The sequence below is a fragment of the Triplophysa dalaica genome, chromosome 12 (genome assembly GCF_015846415.1).
Source record: "Triplophysa dalaica isolate WHDGS20190420 chromosome 12, ASM1584641v1, whole genome shotgun sequence".
Taxonomy (NCBI): domain Eukaryota; kingdom Metazoa; phylum Chordata; class Actinopteri; order Cypriniformes; family Nemacheilidae; genus Triplophysa; species Triplophysa dalaica.
In genome coordinates this window covers 19,639,890-19,654,764 of record NC_079553.1, presented here as the reverse complement: position 1 = coordinate 19,654,764, position 14,875 = coordinate 19,639,890, and the positions used below count along the sequence as shown (strand labels likewise).

The 14,875-nt window shown below is 39.6% G+C and overlaps 1 protein-coding gene across 2 annotated transcripts in view; it reads right to left on the bottom strand.

The window, feature by feature from the left end:
• syngap1b (synaptic Ras GTPase activating protein 1b) overlaps nucleotides 1-14,875 on the bottom strand; it is a 97,479-nt gene that overhangs the window by 18,549 nt on the left and 64,055 nt on the right. For both annotated transcript variants that reach the window (XM_056761736.1, XM_056761737.1), the window contains 12 exons: nucleotides 12,980-13,133; nucleotides 9,469-9,567; nucleotides 8,192-8,431; nucleotides 7,194-7,529; nucleotides 6,613-6,757; nucleotides 5,626-5,770; nucleotides 5,301-5,537; nucleotides 4,994-5,195; nucleotides 4,672-4,877; nucleotides 3,217-3,430; nucleotides 1,369-1,932; nucleotides 681-1,118 (listed from right to left, as the gene is read on the bottom strand). In XM_056761736.1, the coding sequence (XP_056617714.1) occupies nucleotides 681-1,118; nucleotides 1,369-1,932; nucleotides 3,217-3,430; nucleotides 4,672-4,877; nucleotides 4,994-5,195; nucleotides 5,301-5,537; nucleotides 5,626-5,770; nucleotides 6,613-6,757; nucleotides 7,194-7,529; nucleotides 8,192-8,431; nucleotides 9,469-9,567; nucleotides 12,980-13,133 (2,980 nt within the window). The remainder of the gene's footprint in view (nucleotides 1-680; nucleotides 1,119-1,368; nucleotides 1,933-3,216; nucleotides 3,431-4,671; nucleotides 4,878-4,993; nucleotides 5,196-5,300; nucleotides 5,538-5,625; nucleotides 5,771-6,612; nucleotides 6,758-7,193; nucleotides 7,530-8,191; nucleotides 8,432-9,468; nucleotides 9,568-12,979; nucleotides 13,134-14,875) is intronic.

Below are 14,875 nucleotides of genomic sequence, written 5' to 3'. Positions count from 1 at the left end.
TTTTACATTTATCCACAGCGCTGTCTACAAAGCTAAGTCACAAGTATAACTATACTGTTGAAGATAGTAAAACATCAAAAGTAACGTTTTAAAGAGGTCATATGACACGGCTAAAACGAATATCATCGTTTGTTTATGATGTAATGCAATGTGTATACACGATTTAAGGTTCAAAAACGCTGTATTTTCCACATAGTGTGCATGTTTTGTATCACCTCCTTGGCCTTGCTTTGAAAAGCGAGGTGTGCTGAGATTGGCCAGTTAACAAGTGCTTAGCGATTGGTCGAATACTGCAAGCTTGTGACGGAAATGTAACTCTTACCATATTTGGAAGATCAGGTTTCAAAGTAATTGTACTGAAAGGTACGCCCACCTCACTTGCGTATATATTTGGGCGGTCTTAGTCAAATCATACCACGAACTGACGTAGATTTGTGTGGGTGTGGTCACACGAGGCGTTTCAGGCAGGTCTGGGTAAGAGCATTCACTTTCATATAATAATACAAGCATGGGCAACTCATTAAACACCAAAGACAAAGAAAAGCACAGATTCGCGCCATATGACCCTTTTAAGACATGCTTCCTCAATTTTGAGAAATCTTTTATTTGGTTTATCACCAGGACACCCGCACACTGGTTCATTCCAGAAATCAGTGGGGAATCAGTTTGGACTCAATCACCTGTTTGCTCATGGTGGGCTTGAGAAGATGCTGTTGCTGAACCTGCTGTCGTTCCTGATGTGATTTGGATTGCTGCGTGGACTGCGGAGTTCCACCCTGTGATCCCTGGGACCCCTGGCTCTCTCTGGTGGAGCTCTGCTGATGCGGTAGGCCAGGGGGGGTGCTGTCCTTCACGGACAGCTGCTGCCGGGGCCCCTGCTGCCGGCCTCCGAAGCTGGACTCTGGAGACTGCAGCAGGTTCCCGCTCTGTGGCCTTGACTTGGCCGCGGGGACGGCGGCAGAACTCACGGAAAGCTGATGCGAGGGTTGCGATTTCATTCGTTGTGTTGGAGGAGCCATGGAGCTCTGACGGACAGGCTGAACGGTGGTAGGAGGCGTGGCGAGAGACGAATGAGACGTGCCGGTTTGTGACGTCATGCCTGCCATCTGCTGCTGATCCTGATTGCGACATACAAGCTTACATTACAACAATTACTTAAGAGAAACAGCAATTAAGTCATTTATTCTCCCTTACTTGGTTGAAAACTTGTTTGACTTTCTCTCCTCTTTCAAACACAAAAGAAGATATTTTGAGAAAATGTTGTCCAGTGTTGTTTGGTTACAGACATTCTTCAAAATATCTTCTTTTGTGTTCTGCTGAAGTAAGAATGGTGAGAAAAGGAAGCCAAAATAAAGATCAAGCAAATACCTGGTTGTGCATGGAGAGTTGCCGTCGCCCGTAGTCGCTCTGGTTTTGGCGAGTGTAGTCGTCGCTGTAGCTGTGCGAGTGAATGATGCTCGGCTGACCCAGGTGAGGTCCGGGTCTGAGGGTGGAAAGGTCTTCGCTCCGGGAGAAGCCGCCGTGAGCGAACTGCGGCAAGTAAGCGGGGTGAGAGGAGTCTGGTTCGGGGGCCAGAAGTAGAGGTGGAGGCGGTTGAGCTCGACTGTGCTGGTGATGAAGCTGCGGCCCGTCGGCGGCGAGGTGAAACAGGGGGTTCTGGAAGGAGAGGGGGTAGCGAAGAGCGGCGGCCTGCTGCTGCAACGATTCACTGGTGGTTCCCATCTGGCTCAGCTGGCTCAATCTCAGACCCCCGGACATGCTGGAGCCCCCGGACCCGGCCGACATCCGCCCTCCGGCGCGCAGCTGACCTCCGAGGCCCCCTCCCAAGCCCGCGAGCCCACCGTAGCTGGCGAGGCCGGCAATCGAGGCCTGGGAAGAGTTGAGCATGTCCCCCATAGACTTCAGGTTAGAGACGCTGTTCATTCTGGAGTCCTGGAGGTCCATCATAGAAACGTTTTCATTAACACCGAGAATCTACCGGGTGAGCGCTGCAGCTATACCTGCCGTTCGCAGCGGTCGTGGACGATTACGCACGAGGATGGACAGCGTGTGTGTATATAGAGATGTGTTTATTTATTTGGGTTTTGAAGGAACGGTTCACCCAAAAATAAAAATACTGCCGATTATTTACATTAGTTGTTTTAAACCTGCATGCTGTTGTAAGCGAGAAGAAACTTTATGCATATTTTTAATACAACAGTTAATAGAGCAGACAGCTATTAAGATAATTTAAAATGAAATTAAATGAAATAAGAATTATATTAAAATATTTGTCGATTCTAATTCTTTTTTTAATAAAATAAAGAATAAAGAAAAAATTATAGAACTTTCAAATTAGTCCGTATTCTCAATCTTTATAAAATAAACAAAATATCATGAATACAAACTACACCAAATTGAAATTTAAGGAGTCTAAAGTAAATTAAATAAAAAATAATTACATTTATATAAATTATACAGTTAAAATATATTAAATATATTTTTATATAAAAATGTAAATAAAGTCTAAATAATTCTTCCAAATATATTTAATAAAACACCATACAATTCGCTTATATCCAAATTTAATAAAAACTATGCTTAATGGGGTATATGCATACGGGTCAATGACGTACTTCCGCTTAAAATCTCAGCCAGCTCTGTTCCATCATGAGCACGTAGTGTCCTGAAATGTAAACGTTTTCTTACTAAACACATCGTGATCACTTGGTGAAAAATCCCCTCAGTTCTATAAGAGTGGCTTAGCTGGCTACGTACATCATCACCCCGTGTCCACATACCTCATTGAAATTTTCATCCAAATGCACTATAAATATACAACATGCCGATGCGCAAATACACGCAAAATTTTCCATTTTGGGTGAACTATCACTCCAGTGTCTGTATGTCAAGATCCTGAATCCCAAATGGTGATGCAAGATTAACATAAAAAAGCTTTTTGGTATGTATTGACAGCACCCACATCATCCTGCAGCCCTCTTTCGCCATGCTTGCGTGGCATTTGACCATGCTGTAAGCAGGTTCTTCTCCCCCGGGATCAAAGCGAACCCAAAGACCCTCAGAAAAGCTGGTGAAACGTGTGCTAGGGAGCGAGCTGTTATTCAAACGACAATTCGAACCAAACACACTGACCACATGAAAGAATTCTAATCAAAGAGGCCAACATTAAAGCAGAAACCCCACATCCTTTCAGTACCGCTCCTCTTCGGGACTTACCTTTGGGTCTGGATCGGTAATATCAGAACTGCTAGTACAGTACGCGGGACTAGACCGGGCCAACGGGGGACGGGCGACATAGAAAACATCTTTAGATGAGGCTCGGTGAGGATGATCTCGATCCGCGAACCCCCCCATTCCAGCCCGAGGTGGGGGAGCTCCGCCGCTGGACATGGCAGAGGTTGGAGAGGGCAGGCGAGTGATCTCTATTGAACTACATCAGGGAAAATTAACACGGGGAAACAGATCTAAAATGATTTTACACAAGAGGTTCAGATAAGATCAGTTTAAAACGTATGATCTGGCATAGCTACAAGACCTGTTCACACCACGAATAAAGGAAGCTTTAACAAAAACTATGAGTGTTTTGTTTATTTTAAGCTCAGTTTCATATTTGAGATGGAATTTGAATGCATTTTGATTGGCTGCCAATGTCATTTATCAGCCAGAAAAAAATTAACAAACAACCAAAAGAATAGTAAAGCCTAGTCTCAGACTAATTTCCCCGTCGAACTCGGTCCCCTTAGGCCTCCGAATGATTCTATTGGCTGAAAGAACGTCTATTTGCGTACTCTTTTAGCGCCTAATTACAATTCTTACAAAATAACGATACATGTCACTAGAACTTTGCTAAAATTACCATTAACGTCTTTTACATTAAGTGCTTGCTATGCAAGTATGTATATAAGGCTATATGTAGTGAAATCCAACAAATCTCGTTCATACTGTTTCAGTTAGCTTACGTATCAACTAGCATAGAACTACATGGTTAGCTAGCGCTTGCGAAAAAAGCTAGCCCTAGCACTTACCGAACAATAACAAAAAAAATATTTTTGTACCAGTCGGGGACCGTATTCCAGAGGGGACTCGATACCTCATGACACCGGCCCTAAGTGTAACATTTTTTAGATCTAGTGTCCACTTCCTACTTTTTATTGGTAAAATTATAATAACTTTGTATTTGTTCAAACTAGTTCATGCATTGGTTCTCAAGGAACTAACGATAAATAATACTACTGCGGCATTTATTAATCTTAGTCGATGTAAAATCAAAAGTTGCGACTGTAAACAGAGTTGATGTAATGTAAACAAACTTAAATTCAATTGCATTGGCATTAACTAACATTGATGAAGACAAATAAACGTTATGAAATATTGTTCATTGTTAGTTCCTGTTAGCTTACGCGTTTACTAATGCAATGCAATCTTATCGTAAAGTTTTTCCAAATGAACACATCTAAATGCTGCTTGAGGTGAAAAAAGAGTGCTACCACCCTGTGTTCTTTTTAACAATGTTTTATATTCAAAATATTCGGTAATCTTAAATTCTTATTATCTCAATAATATCTAGTATTAGATATTTTACCCTGTTATCTTCAGCATTCTTGGAGTGAACAGGCTATAACAAACTACGGAGGTAAACCATGTGACACATATAAGGACATCCAACGCTACCTGTTGAGGTCTCTCATCAAAAGGTTCTGGAACTCGGATGAGACGCCCCTGTTAAAGCTGGGTCTGGAGAGCAATCTTTCTGTCTGTCTCTCTGGAGGCTGTCTGTCTGTCTGATGGCTGGGCTGCCTCTGGAGATGAGGGTTACGAAGAGCCATGCTGATGTCATTCAGTAGGCGGGGCAATGGACCAAGTTTAATGATAGCATCCTTTTGGAGAAAAATGTATAGAGAGAGGAAATGGGTGACTACATTAAAAATAACTTGACCATGAATACAGAGGTATCACAATTATTAGTGAATGTGGCCCAATAATCTGCATTTACCTTACTTAGCTGTGCCATAACTTCCCATAGAAGACTGTGCAAGATTGACAGCTCGCGTCCCAAGTCGATATAGCCCTCGAAACCGCCAGCGTTACTCACGCTATCTAGATTGGAGATCTCGTACAGGAACTGCTGCATGGATCCCCACTCCATCTCTAAAAACTCATTCATAAAGCACATGTACTCCTCCTTATTGCCAAACCTGTAGGACAGTGAGGAATCCGTCGGTAAGATGCAAAGGACTTCAGCACACAGCGAAAACGATGACAAAGCAATAAAGATGAAAGAGAGTAAATGGCAAACTGACTTTGAGAAGTTTGCTAGGTTCTGCACGACTTTGGCTATGAGGGTTAGCGTGCGTGACGTCTGCTCGTCGGGATATTCCTGCGTCAGGTTGAATAAGGATGGAGACATGACGGCCGGACACAGGAAGCGCAGGAAAAGCGAACCGCTGATCAGACGATCAGCGATGTCTTCTCTCCCCCTCTCTGCGCATCGGACGCGCCAGGAGGCGAAGACCTCCTTCAGTTCTCTGGGAAAAGCACTGGGAAGATCAAACAAAGAGGCTTATTAACATAAGCATTTGCTGTCGTTAGCGACATTTTTTGGATCACGTCGGATGAACAACTAACCAATGAGAGTTGACGATTTTGCAGAGTGCAAGTTCACAGCACATCCGGAGGTTGGCTTGATGTTCGGGCAGTATAGATGGTGGAGTTCTCATGGGGTCGACTTCACAGTTCTCCTCTGACTCATACAAAGCTCTGATAAAATCACCTGAATGCAAATAAGCATCGATGTGTGACCATACTGCAGCAAAACACTGAAACACTTTTCAAGTTCACTTTCTTGACGCTCTATAATATAATGCTGTCGAGAACCATGTCGTGGTAATGGGAACTGACAAATAAATCGAGATGACCACCAACCTTGGATGCACCCAAAAGTTCTTCTTATTAAAAAAATGCTAGCATCATCTAGTTTCCTTTCATGTGTAGACATAATATCTATTAATTTATCAAAGAATAAATTTCTGTTATCATTTATTAAATTTCACCCCTATTTTATTTAAAACCTGTATATTACTTTTTCTTCTGTGAAAACAAAAGAAGATATTTTGAGAAATGTCTGAGTGTTTTTTACAATGTGCTTATACAATCGGAAGTCTGATGTTGTTTAGTTCCCAACATTCTTCAAAATATCTTCTTTTTGTGCAGAAGAAAAGTCATACAGGTTTGAAATGACATGTATGTGAATATTTTAGTATGAACTATCCCTTTAAAAATGAAACAATAAGGATCCATCAGAGACCCACTAATGTACCTTGAGCAATGAGTGCTGTAAGTGGCCCCTCCCCTTTTTAAAACAGCCAAAAGCATTTAGTTGACCTCGCAGTTTGGAATGATGTCAAAAAATTTTTTTTTGAAAGTGAGAGTACGTAAGCTTTGAATGCTTATATCCTCTTAAGACAGATTTTTCAATGTTTTGCACATAAGTTTATAGGCATCCTTAAGACTTTATATTATGTTTATCTAGTTTCACAGTTAGTATTACAGTTTTTAGTGTCAAGATTATTTTTGTCGAAATCTAAGAAACTATAATGATTTTAATGGTGTCACCTAAAACATCTTTGAGGTACTTGTGTCCGATGAGTTTGAGGTACTCTTCTATGGCTTTGGTGGCCAATGTGTTCTCTCTGAAGATAAGGTGCTCTCGATCAATGAATCGGTCCACCTCGCACATTGCCATGTCTGAAAGAAAGTCCTGAGCGAAAGACACAACTGTGATCAATACACAAACATTGTACATATGACCAAACTAAGTAGTTCTGTTTCAACACCTAGAGAGTTGACTTGTTGCCTACAGACTTCAAAGGAAGCAACCTAACCAAGATGGAAGCAAGTATTTTATGACAATTGATAATATGCATGATATTATTACATATTTTTCATAAAACCTTTTTATTATTGAATTAAATACAGACAGAGAATTTTTTGTTTTATTTATGGACTATTTTCATATCATATTGTCCGCCATCTTGAAATGATTTATTCATTGACCGTTTCAATTATGGGATTGATGCATTTGATTCGAACAGCACTCATACTGTGAGCATGTCCAATGCCTAAACATTATTTCTTCAGACAGCCCATTAAGTTTTGAAACAGAGAAGATACTTATGAAACAAACAAGGTTTAACCTTTGCCTTCCCCGTGCTCTGCAGGATGTGCACCAGCGCACACGCCACCTCCTCTTTGCTCTTCACGCTCAACAGCGGCTCCAGGACGGCACATAACGTTCTGTAGTTGTTGGTGACGTACTCTGCAAACTCTTTATAGAGCTCCATCGGTAAGATGCTCATCGTCTGAAAGCGTGACTTGAGACGCAGGGAGGCGTTGATGATTTTGCCCCCTCCCACACCTCCACCCTTGGTCAGGGCACTGGGCTGAATGACGGGGTACCATTGCTCTACAAACTGGCGACCGGTGATGCTGGAAATGGGGATGCTGACCAAGCCTAAGTATGTGCTTTTCTCCTGTTATGGTGATGGAAATCAACACAAAGACGATGAGTCACATTGGATGCAGAAAAACAGGAAAGTCAGAAAAAAATAGATAGATTTGTGAAAACTAGGATATTTTACTGAAATCAATACAAAGTAGGCCTGTAAAAATGATTAATCGCATCCAGATTTGAATATAAGATTGATTTTAAATATTATATGTCGGTGTACTGTGCATATTTATTTTGTATTATCAAACACATACACATACATGTATTCATCATTAGGAAATACATTTTAATTTAAATGTTAAAAATTTGAATAAATATAATATAATTTAAATTATATATAAATGTTTATTCATTTTTTGTATGTATATATGTGTATGTTTTATGAATACAAAATGAATATGGGCAGTACACATATACTTTATACATATTATTGAAACACAAACTTTTATTCTGGATGCGATTTATCGCTTGACAGCCCTAATACAAAGCAATACACTTTAAATCAAAAGTATATATTTAATGTAATGTAAATTTAAATATAAAAATAATAATAATATTAATTTCCTTTAAGGTGGTCTTAAAATTAACTTTATCATTCTACTGTTCTTTTTTTATTACAATAGTACTATTTTATTTATCTGATTCAATGCGATATTACAAGTGCATGAAGAGTCATCTTCTTACCTTTCGTCTTTTCTTGTCTGTCTCTTTATAAAGATGAAGGCGGAGATTGCGGACAGCTGGCAGGTTGTTGAACTCAAAGTGCTCGCCCCAGAAGACAGTATCGGTCCGGGGTTTGCTGGTGGTGCGGGCGTACAGCATGTCATCCAGACACAGTTCACAATAATAGCGCTTTTTGGGTGGGAGTTCCCTAGCCTCTATGATCCACAGCTTCAGAACGTTGTCGACGCGTCGACTGTTGTCCTGAGCAAAAGAAAACATGAAGATGATGAACGGTTCTGCAGTGCTGTATTGGACACTGGAGATGATGGAACATTACTAACTAATCTGAAATTAGTTCCAAGTTCAAAGTGTTTGAGCGCAAAATAGACTCGTTTTTATAGACTATTATAGACCCACTTCATGCTTAAAAACTGATTACAAACACTTTTACAATTTTCAGCACAGTTTTGCAACAAGTGTATCGAACTGTAAAATCAAGGAACTTTGGTACTGTACAAAAGCTGCGGTAGGTTTTTAGCAAATCAATTTGTGCCAAAATTTGGGGCATTGACCCACCAGATAAGAACTAATATGCCATGGTACCGAAAGATTTTCTTACTCTACATGCTATCAAGTATGGCATGTTATGTACACGGTGCTACAAAAAATACCACGGTATTACTGCAGTACCATATGTTATGGAAAAATAGCCAGAAGATTTCGATCAATTCATCAGTAATGCACATCTGCTGTTTTTTCATTACTTCGAAAACTCCAAGCAATCAGCTAATAAGCAAAAATAATGAACACCCTTGGCTTGTCCTATATCGCAATATTGGCACGGCATCTGCGGCAGAACTGATAATTTCTGGATGCCTGCATCCCACTCTCCACGAATCATGAATCAGTCCAAACTCCTGCTGCCTGAACATCTGGACGAGTCAATCCGCACCGCTCGCGTCTCCCAGACACTTTTTAATGCTTCAAAACACTCAAGACAGACAGCCAATCGAGATAATAGATGTCTCCGGGAGAATCCAGCCGTCTGTATGGCCTTTGGGATTCGTCTGAGAGCACCAAATTAAAAGCAGACCAGTTTGTTTCGTTACAACAGGACAGCACACAGAAGCTGTTTTAGGTTCACACGGGTATCGTAAAAATACCAGTAGAGGGTAAAATCAGCGTGAGGATGGAAATGACAGGACAGGTTGTTATTGAAGCAGATTTATGCAGTCAATGGAATAAGAGAAAATAAAGAAATCGAGAGCGTCTCTTTTCTTCCTCTCCTACAGACTCACTTTGTTGGGTTTGACAGCTCTCTGTAAATTCTCTATCCATTTGTCTCGCTCCGCAGCCGACCGACAGGCAAAACACTTTGTTCCTGAAGCAGTTGTCACCTAAGGAAAGAAATAATGAGTTTCAATATTTCAGCTCTCTGCGCAATAAGAAAGAGGCGCTCGCAAATTTTCACGGGGCAGACCAGCTCGGCGCAGGGACTCAATTTGAGCGTTACAATATGGCCAGACAGTAAATGCTTCAAGGTGAAGTGTGTCATTTCTGCACCCCTAGTGGCACCGAGCAGAACTGCAGAAATATTGCCTGTATTGCCTGCAAACACTGGTTTTAAAGCTGCAATCTGTATGTTTTGCCTGTCTATGGCCATCTCTGTTTAAAAAGTTATGTTAATTTATGTTGGTTGACATTCAAATCGTACCCGAAACCTTACAAATCATTATTTAAGCTTAAAATTGTGAATTGAAGTAAGGCAAGAAAACAAATATAACAGTTCAACTGAAGCTTCGATGAATGTTCTTTGTGCCTATGCACAGAATATATGGAATCATGTTAACCAACACATTATTTAGATTTACCCCCAATAAAAGCAAAAACTAAGATAACAGTAAAGGAAGTAAACCGTACACATTGTTATAAAGGTACAGCAGAAGCTATAAAACCTGCAAAAATATGTGGGAAACATCACTGTCATAACTGTTTAAAATCGAAACATTTGCTTTTGCATGTTACGCACGATGTATAAATTACCCCTTATTTCAACTTTAATTCGATTTAACGGACTTAAACAATCTAGTTGCATTTCATTTAACTTAAAAGGCCTTATTTTCACGATCTAAGCACATGGTCTAAAGCGCAGGGCGCAAGTGTACTCAGGGTATGTCCGAATCCACTTTTGCTAATGCTAATTGCGCATGGTCTAAACGCTTTATCCCGATTCGCTATTTACACGCCGGACTTTGCAAGAGCAAAGACTGCACACCTCTCCAGAGAGGAAAGGCATCTACAGGACAAGCCAGATTTGTATCTTTATGCCACAATAATCATCTTTTACATTGTACTCCATTAATTTTTAGATTTAGCATGTTTGTGTGCTGCTCAGAGGCGCATTTTCTACAAACGCACTCTTTAAATAACAAAAAAATATTGTTGTTATTGACTTTAGACCAAGTTTGAGTTGGTCTATTGTGCAGTCTATTTTCAGTTCCACAAAATAGCACTGCGCCAACAATGCGCCTGAAAACACCTCTTTTTTAGACATAACTCCCTTGGGCGCACAAATGCATTTGCTTTTTAAAGAGAACATAACTAGGGATCTTTAAGGTCCTACTTTGGTTAATGGAGTGTTCCAACAACAAGTGTATGTACATAGAAGGTGTAAAAACACTATTATTTCGTAATAATAGGCAGTTATTTTGACCTTACTTCATACTAACTCTCAAACGATTTGTTCTGCGATTCACCTGTCTAATCCCCTCCTTTCCGCTAGCTTAGTCTGATGTGATTGGCAGATGGTCTTGTCTGCTGTGATTGGTTTACCGCCAATGAGGCTCATGAGCTACAGTGTTTGGGGGAGAAGAGTGAAGTTTTCGCAGGCAGTCCTAGCAAAACGTATGTGGGGACTATATGTAGTGACGTAAATCCAAATATGGACGACTCGTTTTGCGTGATTCAGATTCGACTCACTTTTTCCAAGACAATAACTTTGATATACGCTTAAGTTCAAACACCGCAATATTACACACCGCATGAAATGCAATCTTCATGATCTGATGTTATGTACTCTTTAAACAATGCAGCGCAGGGCGGGAAAATGAGAACTGCGTCGGGCTGGAACTAGCATTTGCGTATTGTATGATAGTGTGTATTATAGGGCCCAAAGTATGTGTTCAAACGTGAGTACATCAGATTAAGACATATTAGAGAGAACATAAGCAATGCAAAACCAGAAGGTAAAGTAGTCCCTAAAGTAGACTACAAAAAGTAGTCCCACTTCAAAACGGGCGATTTAGAGCACTTTACATTGCTAAACATTTACAAAAATATTATCTTTAGGGATGCTCCGATACACCTTTTTTGCTTCCGATACCGATTCCGATACCTGAGATTCAGTATTGGCCGATACCGAGTACCGATCCGATACTAAGGTAACATTTTTAAAGTGCACAATTACTTAATAAACTGTGTGCATTGCTGTGCAAGACATCAAGCTCGACTTAACATTAATTTCCTGACCCCGTAAAACAAAATAACAAACAAATGATTCACAAATTTTGTGAATTATTTATTAAACCAGCAAAATAAAACAAAATGTTCACTATCTTAAACTTGAAATTCAAAATTAAAGTGCAAATTAAGCAGCTGAATAAAACAACAGCTTCACTAGCTTGATAGACAAGTATTAATAAATGGAAACAAAATCTCTTAATAACTGTTATGTGCAATGCACAATAAACAATAAAGCAGCTGAAATTGAGCAAAAAAGCAATAGCTTCACTGCTTTAGATATTCAAACAGGAATCAGCTCTTTTTAATGCTTTAGTCATTAAAGCAAAGTCCACTAAACTAAGCTAAAGTTTAGTGGAAATCAAATTTAACATCCAACACCGAAAGATAGATAAAACACTAGCTTCCCTAGCTTGTGCTGCACATGTAAAAATAAACGGAAAAAGATATAATAGTTTAGTCGGTGCAAATAGAAATTCAAAGTGTCGTACCGCGGCTCCAGGTGGTTTATAAGGAGTCTGAAGCCATTGTTCGCAACGACGGACAGCGGTAGCGGTTGCAAATCCATTACCATGAGATTCAAAATGCTTTCAATGATTTTCGCTGCTTTCACACTACTAGATGGAAATTTCTGAATTATTTTCGTTGTCTCCTCCAAAGTTAGCTGCTTCGTACCGTCTCGTTTTAGTTTCTTCAGCTTATTGAACTCGGCGTGCTTAAATTAGTAGTATTATAATGAACAGCTTTATCACAACCCCTCGGAACATTTACTTCTCATGTATTGCAAACAGCGGTGTAACTTGTTGGCGAAGCTGTTCTAAAGTAAATCTAAATGGCAGATATTTTTTGTCGCTCCATGCTGTTCGCTGCTCAATGTAAGCTATGTTCGCTTGTTCACGCACACTACGTAAAGAGCACGTTGCTAGCGTATGATGTCACACGCTTCGCAAAGCACAGCCACGAGAGAGTTTAAGCGCCGGTGTCTCCAGGAACTTTTACATCGCCTAGCAGAAATTTTATGTAAGCTAGATCGGGTATCGGTGCAGTTTTTTCACCGATACCCGATCTAGAATTTTATTCAGTATCGACGCCGATTTCCGATACAAATATCGGATCGGAGCATCCCTAATTATCTTCATTAAAAAAAGAGATTTGTGGTTTTACACTTGAGCTCTCACAGTTCGCTTCCATTCCGATTTCCCTTTTTTGTAATTTTCTGTGGAAATATACATTACATCTATATATATAACTTTTAAAGATTACAGATATGATGATAAAATCTAACACTACCTCGAAACAGTACTCCTGTCCCAGTATACTGGAGTGAACTGGTTTGATGACGGTGTCTTCATCTAGTGTCAAATCCAGGGCCTCAGCTGCACTGCTGGGAGACAGCAAAGACTCATGGGAGTGTGACTCTTTGAAGCTCTGCATCAGACGAGTCCTGTAGAGATCAACAGTTACATGTCAGTAAAATACAAACTCACGCTCACAGGTTGGGATTATATCATATAGCTGCATCCAGGGCCTTTGCCACCTGTCAATGGCAGAAGAACTGTGAAAACTTAAGAGTCCTATTTCCTATCTATTAAACTGTATTTTGCATTTTCAAATCCATCTCTCAAGGAAAACCTGTATCGAAAACATATTTTGATGTTTTTCATCAGTAAGCAATTTGTTGTTTGATTTTGCAAATGCCACTTTAGGTCAGCGGGTTAGATTATCACTCACAATTTGATGTTAATCATCCAGCTAAACAAAATTTACCATGTTTTATTTATTAACACTTTTTGTACTTGTATTAAAATTTCCCACCCTGGTCCACATTTGGTTTAAAATGTTAAATTGAAATTATGTTGTCATTTACTCATCCTTTGGTCATTTCAAACCTGTATGACTTTCTTTCTTCCGCAAAACATTCACTTGTATTGGTTTTGTGTCCATACAATAAAGGTGAATGGGTGCCGAATGTTGTTCCATTACCAATTTTCTTTAAAATATCTTCTTTTGTGATCAACGAAAGAAAGAAAGTCATCCAGGTTTGAAATGGCAACAGGGTGAGTAAAACATGACAGAATTAACATTTTTGAGTGAACTATCCCTTTAATATCACCGAAGTAGAGTCTGTCACTGCAAAAACTGCTATAGTAAAACTATTAAATATATTAAAATTCTCAAATCAACATTTCATTTACATACAGTATATAAGAAACAAGTATCAAGCAAAATAATCTGTCAATGAGTAATTAGTAACTTAAGAAACAAAGGTAAAACTACGTTTATTTTTCTTATCCCAACGGCAGTTTTTTTGCATGTTTCAGACATAAACTTCTTGCATAAAACAACACTACAGTACATATCTTAATATATAATACTGTACAGTACAAAAGTAAAGGTCACTTTTCTTGTCGAGTAAATGTATTTTGATGTAAAATGTTTAGATATTTGTCCTAGAAATATTTTTAGTATAAATGTTTTTTTTGGGCAGTGTGTGGATAACCTCACAAAAACAGCTGCAATTTACACAGTGAACATTTGACCCTCTATCATTAATAAAAAGAGCTAATGAACAAGTAAAACAGGTCTATCTGCATGTGATAAAAAGAAAACTTTTAGTCAGTCTCAGAGATGAAAAACACATTTACGCTGTGCGACATTACACACCTTCACCCCTTAAAACACACGCACACACACACTTTGCAGTCTAGAGATATAATCCCTCAAAAGAGCTGCAGAGAAGACTGACAAGTTTATCGAGAAGTACGAATACATTGGTATCAACAGAAACACATTAGAATTATGAGAAACTATAAAATCCCTACTGGTGACGTGTCGCTTGTCCTGCGTCTTCTCAAAATCAGTGTATATGTACAGTATACACTCAGCCTCACAGTATTAAATACATAGAGTGTGGGAGAGAGAGATGGGAGATATAAAAATAGACCCAAATGAGTGAGTCACAATGTAAGAAATGATAGAGGGAGAGTGGGGGAGGAGAGAGAAAGAGAGAGACCGCGAGCAGTGAGACAGCAAGACTTCTCGGAGGAAATCAAAATGTTATGTAAACCGTGGGAATTGAAAAAGGGAAAGACAGGTAGACAGACAGCTTGAGGCACACAGACACCTTGCGATCACATACTGGGTGCGTTTTTCCATATTATGTAGTACACAGTAAGCAGAACTTCA